Consider the following 18,847-nt stretch of genomic DNA (forward strand, 5'->3'; position numbering starts at 1 on the left):
TCAAAGTCAAAAATTTCTTACAAGAGGTAATAATTGATCTTTGTCTGACAAATTTTAAATTATGAGGGGCAAAACAATAGTCGATAGCAAATAAATAAATAAAAAGATAAAGAAGAAGAAGATGAAGTAAGATTGAATGGATAGTATTCACCTTATAATAATTGATCTCCCATCGCAATCACGTGTACAACCAGCTTAAATTATAATTCTAATCATTAAAATAATGATGATTTATAAATCTGAAGCCAGAATAATTAAACTAACCGATTCCTGGTTAAATAATTACCAACAAGCAAATGAAAGGCTAATCATGGGTTGAACAGTGTGCTGGTAGGTACACGATCCCATAAATATAAAATGTACCAAAAGAAAATAAAATAAAAACTATTTTAAATTGTGCCTTCAAATTATATAGATTTAGTAAAATTAACATTGTAATATTTAATTAGATATTAGACATACAATAGGGCGTGGAGATTGGGAAATTAAACAATAAAGTTCACATATACAAAAAGCAGTCTATTTAGAACTACTAGCATTTACTAGTATAATATATAAAAATAAATAATGCGAAAAAATTATTGGGCTTGAAGAGATATTTTTTCACATCAAATCAAATCAAATCAAATTTGTATTTTAAAACATTGGAAGGTAAACTATTCTCATCAGAGACTCGGAGTAAGCACTGAGTTCAACTGGGAGTTAAAGATTTTTTTCAAAAAAAGGACAAATTAAATTGAGCATGTGTACGTATATCTATTTAATGTGAAGTTGCACCATTAAAATTAAAATTATTATTATTATTATTATTATTATTATTATTATTATTATTTATAGTTGTGTATGTATGACAGTATGAGTAAATGTATAATTGGTTTTCTAAAATACAGTACTGCTACTTTTAGTTTAAAAAAGTTTATCATTAAATTTGAGTTTCTATATTAACTTAACGTTTAAATTTAACTCTAAACTCATGGCGAAAATATATAAAACAAAATAAAGATGAACATAATATAAATTGAATTATTGAGGCACTATTAAAACATTTTAAATGTTGAACTATTTTATATCCAAATAATAAGGGCGAGGCTTAATTAATTGGCAATTATAATGAGTCATGAATGATGATGCATGATACGATAATATTGTACTAGGACATTATCACATATATATGTGCTAATTAATTCCAACCACATTGTTATTATTATATAGTGGAGTTCACTCACAAATAGTGTTTGACAATTTTAAAAAAATCGAATCCATAAATATACACTATATATTTTATGTACTATAGTAAGGCCACTGCACAAAAATGTTACTATTACCAAATAAAAGATTATTCTGAAAAGCTTGCACTAAGTTAATCCTGCCCTTTCCACTTATGGCATTATAACCTTTTTCTTCAAAAAAAATCTCAATTTGATTTAATATAAACATTGGTCTAAATGGATAGAAACTATTTATGAGGTCTACATGTTTTTCATAATTATTTAGTCCACATCACTGATAAATTAATTCAACACGCAATATAATTATAGAATGTCCAAGCAAACAAATTGAAGCGTATATCATACTACTATAACATCAATAATTAAGTTTTAGTCCTGACAATGTTGCAATTTTATGAATAATTAATTTATCGTCAATTAATAACGCAGCCATGTATTTATCAATAGCCGGGGAAAATAATTATTTTCTGAAGTTATTTACCAGATAATTAGTTTCTGCATTTTATAAATCAAGCAATGATTTATTTTACTTTTATTGTCTTCGCCCATAATAATTGAGGGAACCATTTCTCTTCTTCGTTTATTGTCAACTACTACAATATTTCAATTGCATAAATATATTGTGCATCACTTTCTCCGCAAACTCTACAGAAATAATCATAAATGAACTGACAAATATTGCACTTCTATTTATCATTCTGACATTATAAATAATCTGACTAAGACGTGTTGCCTACTTATCCATTTTTCATTTATAAATAGTAGTAATTAAAAAGAGAAAAGAAATTGTATATACAAACATATCAAACTACTGATATGGTGGGAAAATGTCAATTTTCCCTAGGGCAATTATGTTTCACACACTATTTAGTCGGGCAAATAAAGATTAAAAAATACACATGACAAAAATGGATGAATATATACTTTTATTTTTGTACAAAAAATGGATATTTCTTAAGTTGAGATACAAATATATATATATATATAGGGGTGCGTTAGGCTCCTTTGCACCCTAAGTGTTCTATTTCCTTCTTAATCTCAGCCCTTGGATCAATGCATTATTAGAATGAAAATGTGCATTATTAAATGACATGTGGCATTAATCTAATCGTCAGATGACAAAATCGTGGGACTAGGATTAAGAAGGAAAAAGGACAAAAGATAGATTTGAATACATCCATATATATATATATGAGCAAACAAGATTGTGTAGTTTATTGTACTCATAAATAGTTAATTTTCTAAAATCATCATGTGATATTCAAATTTATCAATTCAATTGGTCGGTATTGTGAAGATCGAATTGTTATTATCTCTAATCTAATTGTATTAATTTTATATTTGTATAGAACCGTCTACTAATTAATTAATAAGTTGCGATTACTATGTATTAATATTACTAGAGTAGATAATAGAGTTTGACTTTTAAGGATGCACATATATGTAATAGACCAAAAACATTTAATAGATAGGTTCATTTCACTAATTTCTCTTGTTTTTAAGCAAGTAAAAATATTCTAACCAACTCTTGTTTTCTCTTGTTTTCTTCCAAAGAATACATCCATACATATATATATATATATATATATATATATATATATATATATATGAGCAAACAAGATTGTGTAGTTTATTGTACTCATAAATAGTTAATTTTCTAAAATCATCATGTGATATTCAAATTTATCAATTCAATTGGTCGGTATTGTGAAGATCGAATTGTTATTATCTCTAATCTAATTGTATTAATTTTATATTTGTATAGAACCGTCTACTAATTAATTAATAAGTTGCGATTACTATGTATTAATATTACTAGAGTAGATAATAGAGTTTGACTTTTAAGGATGCACATATATGTAATAGACCAAAAACATTTAATAGATAGGTTCATTTCACTAATTTCTCTTGTTTTTAAGCAAGTAAAAATATTCTAACCAACTCTTGTTTTCTTCCAAAGAATCTTATGTATGGTTGAAATTTACAATTACAATTATATTGTTGTATCCAGCAACCAATTAAAGTTTTCATTGGAGTCATATTCTATTACTCCTAGCTAACTTTGTCAGTGCTTACAATGAAATTTGAACAATTTTACTTGTGGTGAAATATTAGTACAACCATTATAAAGGTCATAGATTTGAACCTATCAAATCTGTATTGAGTTACTCGGTGGGTAAGGGGTATTTAATTTAATTTACTATAACTTAAATTAAATTAAAAGTTAATTAAATAACAAATATACACCACTTCTAAAAATTTAATTATGAAAATGGCAAATGGATATAATTGAATATTTATGATATCGTTATAGCCAGCTTGGACTTTGTATGAGACCTCTTTATTACTACATTCCAGAAAAGAAAAGAATAATATTCTATAAGACTTTTTAAATCAGTCCATACATTTTCTATTCTTAACAAATATTCTCAACAAAATAACATGGATATTAAATATTTCGAACAACTGCATTTAATTTTTCGATTACTACGTCCTTTTCCAGAGTAAATGAGCGCGTTGTATTTAATATTTATGGTCATGGATGACAATTTATACGTATAAAAATGAAAATCGATTATCGGGAAACTATAGAAAGTATGACCACAAGATTAAAAACAAATAATTCTCTACTGAAAATAAGTTTAATTTAAATTACTTAAATGGAGAACTTTTTGTTGATCATCTTTAAAATAATACTAATAACAACAACAACAACAATAATAATAATAATAATAATAATAATAATAATAATAATAATAATGGTTATGTCAATTAATTTCTTGTTAATTGTTAGTAGACTTTGTATTTAAAATAGTCAAATTTGAGGCAAATAAAAATAAATATGATTCCTTTAAGTCAAACATATTTATCTCTCTCCTTTCTTATCTCATTTTTTCTTATCAACATTATTTACTTATTTTAATTCGTCGGTGAGATTTTGAGTCATTTTTACGATGTAAATATCATTTCAACATTATTGTTTTATAGACCTCGAGTATGTTTTCGAATTTTTGGTAGGCATAGTTTGAATTTTCTAATTCAAACCATCCAACAAACAATCTTAATATCGAATTCAAACCAAATAAGAACTAATTGTTTAAGATTAGTTGATTCATTTTTTAGCCTTTTCAATTATATTTAACTTTTACAGTTGTTTAAAAACTCAAAAAGATTTCGTGTAAAAAAGATAAGATTTCGAAGATATCAATGGTAGAATTTTTTTCAAAATTCCACCAATAACGTATATTAAATTCCAACTTACAGATTTGATACAAAAACATACCACTTTATAAACATTTATATAACAACGATACGATCAGTGGTAGATCCAGGGGTTGACCCCGTCAATACGCGACTGATGTTCCCTTATGCAGACTTAAAAATTTCCATGTAGGCCTCCTCCGTTTGCCTCCAACGTCGTCCCAAAGATCAAACAATAGCTATGGACATACCATTGGATATAATATTAAAAAAAATTAAAAATCTCACCCAAACAATAATTTAATTAAGAGGAAAATGCAACATAATCCAAAATAATATCATTGCGTTGTTGAATCCATTGTTGAGTGATACACCTTGGTTTGATCTAAACCCTTGTCAATGGACTATACATTCTACTAGCACCGAAAAAGTAAAATAAAATCAAGTTTGGGTCTGCCTAACCCCTCACCCATATAATGTCTTGATTAAAAAAAATATCAGTGAGAGAAAATGAGATGTTTGATTTTGGTCCATGACAATAAAGTAGAAAATTTGACATGTAAATCTCATTTGAACATTATTGTTTTATAGACGTCGAATGTGTTTTCGAATCTTTGGTAGGCGTAATTTGAATTTTATAACTCAAACCATGCAAATAACAATTTTAAATTTATATGAAGAGATAAAATATAAGTGAAAAAATTGAAAATATATTAAATAGAAGGGTGAATAAAATAAGAGATAATGTTAACTTTTGTCCAATATTGAAAATATATTAAATAGAAGTGTGAATAAAATAAGAGATAATGTTAACTTTTGTCCAGAATGGAAATTATTCTATTATATTAAAAAATCCAAAATAAGAATACGACTCTATCATATTGGAACCGAATGATTATGAGAGCGAAATTGGTGGGCCATATTACAAAAATTAGAAATGATTGTTGACGGAACAAAATGACAAAAATAGATTATTAACCAAGGACACATGGAGTATTAAGTACTTCGTAGAAGATACGTCGGGCTATCTACTATAAAAGGAAATTATACGTTTATACTCATGTTATACATACGGCTAAAATATTACTCCCCGCACCATCAAATGATCTAGTTTGTTGTTTTTTTCAGAATGTCTCAGTACATATTTTATTTCACTTTTAGTATATTTTATAAATAAATTCATACTTATTATATTAACTTATTCTACACGTATTTTTATTATAGCATTAAAAAAAAGAGATTAACATGCCACAATTTTTTTCTACAACACTTCTTCACATTCCTTTAAATCTATATATTAAATCATTAACCGGATATCATAATGCCTCTATTATCTCCCACACCCTAAGTATGTTTTTGCTACAAATTCCATGTGATTAGTATAATTGTCTCCAACAAAACATGTGATTAATATAATTGTCTCCAACAAAAGTAGTTACTTAGGTAAGTGTATATAAACATGAAGAACATTTAACGTTATTAATGTCTGCCATTAAATTTCCACCAAATAATTCGTATAAAAACGGTTGTGAAATTGTTAATGATAGGCAATAATTATTAGGAGCTCGAGTATGATTACCTGATTTACTCTGATCTTTTAATGCAATTTCTGGTTGGCAAGTAAAAACTAGTAATTCTTACATAAAATAAATAAATTAAATTCCAAACCTTTGCTCATAAATCATAATTACTCCATGCGTGAGATAGCCTAATGATAGAGAGGTTAATGTCCGGTGATAAAGATTTTTGGTTCGAGATCTTCGTGGTATAGTCTCTAAATTTAAATTCATTTACTCATTTAATAAATAAATAAATGCTACCTCTGTCTCACATTAAATGTCACATTTAGTGTGGGCACGAGTTTTAAAAAATGTAAAGAAAAACAGGTTGAATAAGTTAGTGAATTATGAGTCTCACTTATATATATATATTAGTTTTATATAAAAAATGTGAGTAGAATTGGTTGGTTAAATGTAAAGTCTACTCATCATTCATGCTAAAAATGAAATATAACTCTTATTATGGGACGAACCGAAATGCCAAAATGTGATACTTATTTTATTGTGGAATGTAGTAGATAGTAAATCATAATTACTCCATTATCAGTCATTTCCAGACTTAGCTGGCAATCATTTGAAGTCTAAAAAAAGTTCAGTAATATCGTACCTGAAAATTTAATAAAATTCTATTTCAAACCGTATAATTTTAATTTAAATTTAATACAAGTTTTTTAGGTTATTTATATTTTTCAATTTCGTATGATTATCTGTGCACATAGTAAGATTACCTCAACAAAAATGTTATGTCCATACATAACTTAGCTGTGATATTTTGGTCTAATGTACATTAATTTTGTGGATTCGCCCCATAAGCTAATATTGTAAATAAAATCCTTTTTATGATTAATTCAAATTTAGTTAATTACTCTTATGTACCAACAATTTATCTTAAATAGACAAATCGACTTATCAATTGACATATCTTAAAAAGAATAATCGTACTCTCACTTTTTGCTTTTATTTAGTTTCATATTTAGTACTGTATTGTACTCCACTTCAATATATTAGCTCATGAATTGTTTGTACTAGAGCATTCGAAATTAAATAATAAAATAAAAGACCACTTAAATTTGATAAAATAAATTCCACAAACAATAGAAAGAATTCAATTTCATTAACCTAATTTGAAAAATGGGAAAAGACAACAATTAGAAAATTCCAAATAGCAGATCAGCACACCGCACCACCCTAATCCGACGCCGTTTCAAGCATTTAATTTTAAATGACCCGACCCGACCCGACCCGACCCGATAGAAGCTGTATCAGCCACCGCCGGAGATGGTTGCAAAGGTGAGGAGAGAGAAGGAAAAAGGGAGAGTTTTACTGCGCAGCAGAGTTAATTAGAGAGAGAATTAGTAAATACTGTTCTGCATTTTCTCCTCTGTCCAACTACAAACCCAAAAACAATTTGACTCTTCATAAAAAATTCCCCCTTTCTCTCTCCTCCGTCGTCGACGAAAGCAAAACTGAAATAGGAGAGAGAAAGTGAATATACTTTTGGTTGAGCTCTGAAGAGGGAATCAAATCACAATTTCTTCTATTTTTGTCCATCAGTAAAGGTAAGCGCTTGCCAACAAAGCTTATTTGCTTAGTATTTATTAATCATAGCTGTTTTCCTTTAATGCGCGCCAAGATGCATACGCGAACGATTCCTCACTTGCTTATGTATACCCGCATCGGCATAGCCCTAGCTCAATGAACCTTGAGCAGAAATGGTGGATCGCCTGAGCAGAGCAGTTTACATTTTTTCAGCTTTCTTTTTTCTGCTGTTTGGCTGCACACTAGAGCAGCAATTCCAGATTTCTAGGGCGGAGAGATTCGCTTTGCTTCAGTTGAGATCTTCATTAGGGTTGAGGTCGAGAGAGTGGCCGATTAAATCCGACCCTTGCACTGGTTGGGTCGGAATCCAATGCTTAAACGGCAGCGTTTCAGGAATCAACATCTCTGGCTTTAGGAGAACTAAGAGGGGGAGTCTAAACCCTCGATTTTCAGTTGATGCCCTTCGGAATTTGACCTTCTTGGCGTCGTTCAACGCCTCCAATTTCGCCCTCCCTGGCCCGATTCCCGAGTGGATGGGGCTGGGGGTTGCATCCCTCCGAGTGCTTGATCTTAGGTCTTGTTTCATCAATGGCTCAATTCCATCAACCCTTGGGAATTTGAGTAGCTTGGCTGAGCTGTATCTCTCTACCAATGATCTTACTGGTGCCCTTCCCTCGAGTTTAGGTCAGTTGGATGGCCTGTCTGTGCTTGATCTTTCGAGGAATGCACTTACCGGCTTGATTCCAGTACCTCTTGTTGATCTCCGGAACCTCACTGTGCTGGATATGTCGTTGAATCGCTTGTCTGGGGAGATTCCTCCTGGGATTGGGAGATTCTCAAGGATGAGGTATCTGAATCTATCAGGGAATATCTTGTCGTCTTCGATACCTCCACAGCTCGGTGATCTTTCTAGTTTGGTTGATCTTGATCTTGGATCCAACTCTTTGTCGGGTTCCCTGCCCCTGGATTTGAGAGGTTTGAGGAACTTGTCACGGTTGGTAGTTGGTGACAACTTGCTTTCGGGGCCGTTGCCTGATAATTTGTTTCCTTCTTTGACTCGACTAAAGTTTATCGTTTTGGGAAGGAATCAATTCAATGGCGGCGTTCCTGATCTGCTGTGGTCGTTACCCTCGTTGGAATTCCTTGATTTGTCTGCGAATAACTTTACGGGAATGCTGCCATTTAATGTCAGTGCGGGAGTTAATGCTAGTAGCGCTGTAGCTAACATCTCTCAGAATTCGTTTTATGGAAATATTACGCCTGTAGTTAGGAGATTTAGTTTTATTGACATGTCAGGGAATTTTTTCGAGGGTTCAGTTCCTATTTCTGCACATGGCAGCACGGCGCTTGGCATGAACTGCCTCCGAAACTCGAGTAATCAGAGGAGCAGAATGGAATGCGCCACATTCTATGCTGAAAGAAATTTGGTATTCGACAATTTTGGGGAGCCGAGCGCCCCTCCTTCACCTCCTCCAAAATCCGACAAGAAGGACCACAAAGCTCTCATTTTGGCTTCTGTGTTTGGAGGTGTTGGACTGATTGCGCTGGTGATATTTATAATTGTGCTGTGCTTTATATGCAAGCGCAAGACAGGGACGCCTAACCAGAGAGGTATTAGTGTGGGGCCAGTTCCAGCAGGTGGAAGCCCTCCTCCACCCGGCGCATCATTAAATTTTTCGAATCTTGGAGATGCATTTACTTACCAGCAGATTCTCCAAGCCACGGGTGAATTCAATGATGCTAATTTAATGAAGAATGGTCATTCAGGAGACCTTTACCGTGGGCTGCTTGAAGGTGGGATTCCTGTGGTGGTGAAAAGGGTAGATTTGGATTCGTCCGCCAAAAAGGAATCTTACATGTCGGAATTGGACCTTTTCAGCCGAATTTCCCATCCTAGAATCGTACCCCTCTTAGGGCATTGCTTGGAGAATGAGAACGAGAAGTTTCTTGTTTACAAACACATGCCAAATGGGGACCTGCCTAGCTCTTTATTCAAGAAAGCAGATACGGAAGATGGCTTACAGTCGCTGGATTGGATAACCAGACTCAAAATCGCGATTGGAGCTGCAGAGGGTCTCTGTTACCTACATCATGAATGTGTTCCGCCACTTGTTCACCGGTACTTTACAACTCATTCGTGTTTGCAACTTTGCGTACATCCCAACTGCATTATCATTCTTAGATATATGTTCATTTTAACAGTAAAATTTCAATGTTTGCGAGCAATGGTTGCTGATTAATGCGAATTAAATGAGTGATATAGCTATCTGCCAAACACACATCAAAGAGGATCATTTATTATCTTTTCTTGTATGCGCTCTTGGTGCCCGGTGTCGATAAAGTGAATCAGCACAGATGTGCTAACCAGAAAATAAGTCGTCTTTTTTTTAGAATAGGAACATGGTTGACACGTTTCATACCATATTTTTGTCACTAAGAATTTACCTTGTGAAATATATGCATCCACATAAATAACTGCATGCTTCCGACCTGGAAAAATGCATGGATTCGCTTTAGGCATTTATGGCAAATGTAGGTTTTATTTAGCATTTCATTCTGTCTCCGTATTTGATTGCTCGAATCTAGTTTAAGATGACACTCATTTATGTCAACCATTTATTGGCTTTTATCCTCAAATGGACATGAATTAACCTGAATGCCATAACCAATTGGAAAGTTGGTGAAATGTGTGTGTGTGTGTGTGAGAGAGAGAGAGAGAAGTGTTAATTCTGCTTTACTGATTCTGAATTAAATACGTATGCTTATCTTGGTGAGTTGTATATGTAACTCCATCGAACTTGTCCCTTATTCATCTTAGATTTCTTGATGGTTTAATGGTGTCTATGTGCTTGCCTGCAAGGTTTGAAAAAATTAATTTAACCATGTACACTCTCAGCTTAAACGAGTAGAAAAGGAAAATGAGCAAGGGAGGATATACAGTTTCCAAGACTACCTTTTCTTAGCAAAATAATCTTTTTAGTTACTGTTATACTTATTTGTTGATGAATGTGAATAGCACTACTGCCGATTCTGAGAAATTTTGCAAGCTTAATTTGTTGATGGGTGTGAATATTGCTAATGCCAATTCTATGAAAATGTGCACTACATCTCTCTCCGAAATGATCTAATTTATAACTGCTGTATTCTTTTTTAAGGGATGTCCAAGCCAGTAGCATCCTTCTTGATGATAAATTCGAAGTACGACTCGGAAGTTTAAGCGAGGTTTGTGCTCAAGAAGGTGAAATTCATCAGAATCGGATCACGAGGTTGCTGCGCTTGCCACAGTGAGTAGTTACTCTTTGCTGATTCATTTTTTAGTATAGTAAATTTAATGATCCTCACCCTTTTTTATACCATTTCACATATCATTTATCATTATTATTATCATCTTAAATGTCTATAATAGGTTTGGCTCATATTGTAATCAAAAGTTAGAATTATTATCCGAAAAAGAAAAGATTGATAATGGTGTATTTGAAATATTGTTTATGTTGTTATATTGTGCTGATCTTTTAATTCCTTTTATGCAGGACGACGGATTCAGGTGCTTCAGGTATACCTAATTTCTGTTTTATTTATTTCTTCGTTCTTTTTCTTACTTAGTATATCTGTGTGTTTGTATGCTACCCTCCTATGCTACATGAGTTTTGCAAACTTTAAGAACATTTTAAATGTGGTCCTTGCCGATGTTTTGGTTTTTGCTGCTGGGATTTTAGTTTACTTCTTGTTCAACGGCTAAATTCATAGTTGGTTACGATTCAGAACCTCCGGTCAGGGTAAACCTTTCTACAAAGACCTCTAGTGATATTTTTTCATTAGACACTGAAAATAATTTTGTAGTTCACTCTTTAAACGATAACTTTTATCTAATGATGTTAGTTATTTTTTGATAACTACTTTCCACATAATCATTTATATTAATGATAGTTGTTTCTTTTATGACAGTTAGTACTTTTTTATGACAACAATCACATATGGTAACTTTTATTTGTTTAAAGTATAACTCTTATTTATTAGAAGTGTTGCTTTTATGAAATGGATCATGATTTTAAGCCAGGAGTTGAGTTTGGATAAAATTGAGTCTGTGTGCGTCAAATTTGGTTCGGATTTGGGTAGGGTACAGGCTAACCCGACCTATGTGCATGGTTTGTGCACTTACTTGAGTTTTTGGACTATGTCAATCAGTGTATTTATATATAATGAATGTAATAAGGAAATAGTATACGAGATGTTGAACGTTTCATCACCGGTAGAGGAAATGTAAACATGTTTCTAGTAAATTTGAATCTCAATTTGATAAACACCTTAATATGTTTCTACTTTATATCATCTGAATCTCTTGTGCAAAAATTGCCAGGTACGCCCAACGCGATATGCGCGTATGATGTATACTGCTTTGGGAAGGTTCTGCTCGAGCTTGTCACTGGTAAACTTGGCATCAGCTCATCCTCCGACGCAGCCATGAAGGACTGGTTGGAAATGACGCTGCCTTACATCAGTATATACGACAAGGAGCTCGTCACGAACATCCTGGACCCGTCGCTAATCATAGACGAGGATCTACTTGAGGAGGTCTGGGCGATGGCGATTGTCGCAAGATCGTGCCTAAACCCGAAGCCCACAAGACGGCCGCTGATGCGGTACATCTTAAAAGCCCTGGAAAACCCTCTCAAGGTAGTGAGGGAAGACAACAGCGGCTCTGAGAGGCTGAGGACGACCTCGTCGAGAGGGTCATGGAACGCCGCCGTGTTCGGAAGCTGGCGGCAGAGCTCAATTGACGTGGCGAACGTACCAGCCAGTCAGAAGATGGAGGGCCCGAGCAGCTTCAAGCAGTCGGGGACGACGGGGTCGCAAGGGAGCGGCCCGCACGGAGATGCCAACGGCAACGGGCACTCTTCGTCGGCTAGGAGGCACTCGAGGGAGATATTCCCGGAGCCTCTAGACGAAGAGGAGGGGATGAGGGAGTAGGGCCGGAGGAGGCAACAATGTTGTTTATTCTTTGGAAATAACGTGGTGATGGTGTTGCCCCAGTACATTCTCATTCTCCTCTGGGTTGGGGTGGCATTGGTAAACCCACCATTTTTTTGTTGCTTAGTTTGGCTTGTTTCTTGGTAGAGAAAAAACCACATATTTTTTGTGTTAGTTTATTTAAGTTACATCTCTCTTTCTAGAAGTTGAAGGAGAACTACAATTTTTTGCACTCTATAAATCCGAGTTTGGAGTCGAGATTTATTGTGATTGTGTTATTTCTTATGTGAATGTGTTAGGGGATGATGGCTGTTTTCTTGTGTGAGACTGAGATTCAGATTTAAAGCATAGTGTTGTATCCGTGATACGACAGAATGGAACGAGGGGATGAAATGGTGCAAGGTGTGTGCAGTATGTGTGTGTGTTTGTGCATTTGTGTGTATGTGCATTGATTGCAGTATGAGAGTGTGTTTTGTGTGTATTTGTGCATTGTATGTGCAAATATTGATAAACACGGATTTTTGCATGTTTTATTAAGATCTAGATTCGGCCTGTTTTGAATTTCAATCATGCATATTATATCCGTTATTATATACAGTATATTTTTATATTTTAGTATTTTGACGTGTTTGTTGAGAAAGTATAGAAAAAGACTTTAAAAATAGGTACTACTACAAAATAGTAAAAACTAATGTTCGGTGCCGCCGTCTTAGTTAGAGCCAATATTTCTAGTAATATTAAAGTTTAATTAGTCATTAATGCATGCCATTCTCTTCGTATTTGAAAGAGTTTTGCGTGAATATCTTGAATGCCTCAATGAGAATTCTATACAGAAAGTTATGACCTTTCTACGAACATTGCGCAAAGCAATCAAAAGTTGACAAAAATTAGACGGAAATTCAAGGAAATGAAAGAAATTATTGTCTCCAAACTCTTTTATTTCTTGTAGGATTCAATTCCTAATTTCCTACAGCATCTAAAATTTTTTCAAGCCTATATATACCCCATAACATAATTGGTTTTACTTTAAAAATCATAAACTTTTCCCGAATTCCGATTTTACCACCAACTTTAATATTTGTTTTTAAAACCACGAACTTTCAATTCGTGTGCTTCTTCCCACGGCGGGTCAAAGGTGAACCCCGCTGATCTATTTGTCATTTTTAATCCCATTTGGCAGTAAAATCATAAAGGGAGTCCTATTTGGCAATGCCAACTATTTTGTCATATTCTCATTTCCCACACTTTTTTTTCCATTATTCCCATTTGACACCCTCCTTCCTCAAACTCAATCATCCCCCCCTCAACTACTTTGACTCGAACGCCTCAGCCGCATAGTCAGCGGCGCCATCTACAAAACTAGCAACCAGACCGAAAGAGAACAAAGAGATAGAGCATAACGGAGGCGGGAGCATCTCCGGCGGGTTAGTCGTGAGCACTAGCAACCATTTGAACAGGAGCTAGAACGGAGGCTAGTCGTGAGCATCTCCGGTAAGGTTGAAAACGGAGGCGGTTGCATCTGTTCAAGCTGCCTTGAATTCGGCGGAGGCGGCAGCCCTGCTCGGCTGAGAGAGAGAATTGCGGCAGAGATGGGAAAGAGTTTTGGCCGGTAGAAGCGTGAATGCGTTTGATCGAAATTTGCAAATTGAGGAGCTCGAGAATTTGCAAAAATTGGTTGAAGATTATTTTTCAAAATTTGCAGATTGGGGATCTCGAAAATTGCAAATTGCATCTCCATAAATTCTTTTGAAGATTATTTATTTAATTTTAAGTTTTAATTCAGAAAATAACACCATTACACAGTCATATTTCCGATTGTCCACATTGGACAATTTTGCGCCTGAGATTTGGTATTCGGGTCAAGTTGGTAAATAGCAAACGGATCGAAAGTTTGTGGTTTTAAAAACAAATTTTAAAGTTGGTGGGAAAAACCGGAATTCGGGAAAAGTTTATGGTTTTTAAGGTCAAAAACCCTTACATAATTCATAGTACTATATCCATCTCAAAGCCTCCAAACATTCTCTCTCTCTATAACTTCTTCCATTCCATATTTCACACCTAATTTCTCTATTTTTCGTAGGAGTGGAATTCTGCAGATCCATGCAAGAGAAGACTGAAGGGGGAAGTGGGAATGTAAGTATTGCTCGAAAGTAGAGGAAGTAAGTTAGTTCAGAATAAGTTTCATTTGATAATTATAGGGAGTATAAGATAAGAACAAAAATAAAAGATGATACAAAAATATGAATAAAAAATAGAAGTGTGGAAATGTAATACGTAATTTATTTTCTTCAAAATAAGTTTCATTTGTTACATTTGTTAATTAACCAAAAACACAAGGTCCTACCGAGATTTGAACTCGGGTTACTGGATTCAGAGTCCAATGTCCAAACCACTAGACCATAGGACCAATTTGTTGTAGCCACATATTTAGGTTTAAAGTATATTAGTTGTTACTAGTACTATTTAATTTGATCAACAACATATTCCTCAGTTACACTAATTTGTTGCTTATTTCGTATTTCATTGCAATAATTTTCTGAAATCTGGGTATCGTCATTTTTGAAGCCGATATTTATTTTTTAAAATAAATTGACATTTTGCAGAAGATAATAATAATAAAAAATATAGTAGGAGTATTACTAGAAAACACATCCTCACACTAATATAATTTGTTCCTCACTAGGTAGTACCGTAGTAGTACTAGTTAAAATATGATTTTATATTTTTAATCCCAACAAAGGTACAATCGAAATAACAGTTTGAATCCCGCTCTATCCACTGCCAAAATGCTGGCGTCGCACCACCACCTCTCCGCCCTCCTCCACCTCCAAAACCCCCGCAACTCCCTCCCTCCACCCTCCACCTCCAAGCGCCACCTCATCCTCCCCATCTCCTCCTCCTCCCGCCTCGAATCCCCAGAAAACGACCCCCCATCCACCACCGAAACTCACTCTCTCCGCACCCACAACGCCCGCTCCGCCGCCCTCCTCCTCCGCCACCTCTCCCCCCACATCCCCTACGAACAAAATCAAGAACCCCACCTCCCGCTTCTCCAGCAAGACAAGGAGAAATTGCTCGAGATTTCGCTGCAAACCAAGAGGACCCCTCAATTTCCCGGTTCAATCTACTCCAACCCTTCTTCCCAGCTCGTGAATAGCGTTTTGAGAAACGGCTCCGGTAGTAATGCCAATGAGGTGGATGATGAAATGCTCGTGAGAGCGCTCCAGATTAGGAGGAAAGTGACTGCCCAGGCTTTCAAAGAGGCGATGAAAAAGGGCAAATTTGGGATCACTTATTGCCACAATTTGGTTTCCACCATACCTGAATTCATCGACTATGTGATGATTAAGGCGGTTTCGATGAAGGAGCTGCCTCAATTTTCGCAGGCTTCGTATAATTTTCGTGTAGAGTGTTTCATTCGAGAATGTGGAGTTGTGCCACTTATACGGTAGAAACACTCTTGAAACAACTTATATTATTCATGCTTGAACTAAAAAAGTTAGCTTTTTTTATTTGGTCTACTTAATGTGTTATGAAAAATTAGCTAAATAATTTAATGCATACTCATTCAACTACGTCGTTTGGGCATCCACCTCGGTTTTAATTTGGAGGCAAGTGACAACCGTGAACAACTGAAAGTTCGTGTATCTTGAAAGAATAATTTTTAGTTCATGTGCAAAATAAATGGTGAAAATTCATGTATTTAGGTGCATGTTTTAACTTGTTTACCATCTTGATTTAGTGTAGTTAGTGTGTCAGAGTAGTAAGCTAAATGATTTGGTGCACGTTTTAACTTGTTTACCATCTCGAAAGAATTGGTGTTGTATAATGGATGCCTCATTCAAGAGAATGACTTAGTTTCAAACTCCAAATTTCGTGTAGGTGGTTGAAGCATAATTCTCTATCATACCCTCAAATAGGGAAGCTTATAGTTGCATCAAAAGGGGATCTTGATCACATAAGGCGTCTGGCAGAATGGCTGAAGACGATCCATGTGAATGGGAGGTATATAGGAGTCACATTGACACGGGCTGGTGGGAACGTGTTGGAACGCAGCATGGAGGAGTTTGACGAACTTGTGAATTATTTGGAGGATAACGGAGTGAGGAAGGACTGGATGGGGTATGTGGTTAGCAGGTGTCCTGAGATACTGGCTTTTAGCATGGACGAGCTTAGGTCACGCGCTGAGTTCTATCTGAATATGGGGATGAATAAGAATGATTTCGGTACCATGCTTTATGACTGCCCAAAGGTGATCGGATACTTCTCTATGGAGGAGATGAATCAGAAGGTACTTACTAACTACCTGATTTCTTTTGCATTACGAGGCAATTATATATTGTTTGCTATTAACCTTGCACTAGTTGTTTATGCATTATGAGAAATTTATTCGGCGATGCCTTGTTTCGATTGATTTGGTGTTGGAAGTGTAAAGAACATCAAATTTGGGTCAAAAAGGGATGAAAATGATTTTTGGTATACTCTTTGAGTGATCAAGGTTGAGCGGTCTCTGTGTAGGAGATGAAGCTGAAGGTACTAACTAGTCAGTTTTTTTTGCAATATGCTAGTACTAAACTTGCAGTACTTGTTTATACATTTACGAGGATTAGTCTGGATAGATAAAAGTAGTATAGATTGACCCGTTGATTACTAAGATGGATTAGAAACTTGGGATATCCTAAGGTTCTTCATTATTTCAAAAATTTGAGATAACGTACTTGATTCATATCCTCTTGAAAGGGCTAGGAGTAGAGGAATCCTTGTGATGAGGATAAAAATAATCGACAACGTATGTTATCAGTCATGAACAGTTAATGCCCTTGTATGAGAAATTTAATCAGTAATGTGTTGTATAGACTCTTGTTTTGGTGGTGAGTGAATCGGATTAACACTGAGCTTTTCATGTTCAAGAATCTCTTTGTATATTAGCAACTTACAAACTGAGTTTGTACATTCAATTTACAGGCAGCATATCTGAAGGAGTTTGGCCTCAGTGATGAAGATTTGGGAAGATTATTAGCTCACAAACCACAGCTGATGGCTTGTAGCATCGAGGATAGATGGAAGCCTCTCGTTAAGTATTTTTATTACCTCGGAATTTCAAAAGATGGCATGAGAAGAATCCTCACGTTCAAGCCAATCATATTTTGCATTGATTTGGAGAGCACCATTGCACCAAAGGTATGCCTCTTGTTGCATAACCTTCACTACGTTAGCAATGTACGATCTTCAAATGCCGGACCTGTCAAGAGTTGTCACGAGCGTATTGAACTCGTTTAGTATGGTTGCTGTCGCCTTTAGACATTGTTGCTGAAGAAGATTCTATGGTACTGCGACTAATTTCAATTAGGTTTCGTTTTTTAGGTTCAATTCTTACTGGATATAGGCGTTCAGCAAGATGCGATTGGGAGTATGCTTACCAGATTTCCCTCTCTCATGACATATAGTCTCTACAAGAAGATACGACCAGTGGTATGTACACAAGCCTACATTCGTATACTTATTTTACATGAATAAACATGGGCAGATGGCGCTGGATCCTTGTGGCAGGTGATCTTCCTCTTGACAAGGGCAGGGGTTTCTCAACGTAACATTGGGAAAGTAGTAGCCCTAGGGCCGGAGCTCATAGGGTGCAGTATTGTGCATAAGCTAGATCACAATGTCAAGTACTTCTTGTCTCTTGGCATAAGGCTACCTGTTTTGGGGGAGATGATCACGGATTTCCCCATGCTTCTTCGCTACAACATTGACGTCCTTCGCCCCAAGTACCAGTACTTGAGAAGGACTATGATACGACCTTTGAAGGATCTCATTGAGTTTCCAAGGTATGCTTATGCATCATCACACACACACACACACACACATTAGCACTGAGGATAAGTTTCAGTGGTTAGTTGCTGATTATTGAGGGCACACCAGGTTTTTCAGCTATTCACTTGAAGAGCGAATAATCCCTAGGCACAGGATCATGGTGGAGAATCGGGTTAATTTCAAGCTTCGGTACATGTTGGGGGGCTCGGATGAAGAATTTCACACGAGAGTGAGGGAGGCAGTAGAGAGACGAAAGCGATTTGAATCTGGTATTGTTATAGGTGAAGAACTAGCATCAGATTCTGAAAAAGATGATCAACCAGATATGATGTCTGTTTCTCAAGTATCAGATGACTTGGAAAATCATTCAGAGCATTAGCAAAAAGAGAATTCTTCATTTGTATTTGTACATTGTGGTTATTAGTTCAATAGCAGCATCATGTACATACACAACCAGATCTTCCTTGTACATAAGATTATAAATGGAAATATGTTTACCAAATATTTCCCTTTATATAGCAGCAGCACCATGAAATAATT

The 18,847-nt window shown here is 35.2% G+C and overlaps 2 protein-coding genes and 1 non-coding gene across 4 annotated transcripts; 2 read left to right on the top strand and 1 right to left on the bottom strand.

The window, feature by feature from the left end:
• The first annotated feature begins 7,262 nt into the window (after window positions 1-7,262).
• Window positions 7,263-12,760, top strand: LOC125188699 (putative LRR receptor-like serine/threonine-protein kinase At2g16250). 2 transcript variants are annotated; one of them, XM_048085703.2, is made up of 5 exons: window positions 7,263-7,548; window positions 7,623-9,647; window positions 10,684-10,812; window positions 11,059-11,081; window positions 11,886-12,760. In XM_048085703.2, the coding sequence occupies exons 2-5, from the start codon at window positions 7,702-7,704 to the stop codon at window positions 12,494-12,496; spliced, it is 2,709 nt and encodes a 902-aa protein (XP_047941660.2). In that variant the 5' UTR covers window positions 7,263-7,548; window positions 7,623-7,701; the 3' UTR covers window positions 12,497-12,760. The 2 variants fall into 2 exon arrangements, with proteins under 2 accessions (XP_047941660.2, XP_047941661.2); XM_048085704.2 differs by having other exon boundaries at window positions 7,675-9,647.
• Window positions 12,761-14,831: 2,071 nt separating this feature from the next.
• On the bottom strand, window positions 14,832-14,903 carry TRNAQ-CUG (transfer RNA glutamine (anticodon CUG)). Its single transcript has one exon. It is a non-coding gene; the product is annotated as a tRNA-Gln (tRNA).
• A 364-nt stretch (window positions 14,904-15,267) lies between these two features.
• LOC125188708 (transcription termination factor MTERF2, chloroplastic-like) lies at window positions 15,268-18,809 on the top strand. Its single transcript, XM_048085714.2, has 6 exons — window positions 15,268-15,944; window positions 16,379-16,787; window positions 17,462-17,677; window positions 17,861-17,968; window positions 18,047-18,321; window positions 18,416-18,809. The coding sequence occupies exons 1-6, from the start codon at window positions 15,283-15,285 to the stop codon at window positions 18,684-18,686; spliced, it is 1,941 nt and encodes a 646-aa protein (XP_047941671.1). The 5' UTR covers window positions 15,268-15,282; the 3' UTR covers window positions 18,687-18,809.
• The last annotated feature ends 38 nt before the right edge of the window (window positions 18,810-18,847 follow it).

This window comes from Salvia hispanica, chromosome 5 (assembly GCF_029641045.1).
Source record: "Salvia hispanica isolate PSC_SH4W2 chromosome 5, Shi_PSC_v1, whole genome shotgun sequence".
Classification (NCBI taxonomy): Eukaryota; Viridiplantae; Streptophyta; class Magnoliopsida; order Lamiales; family Lamiaceae; genus Salvia; species Salvia hispanica.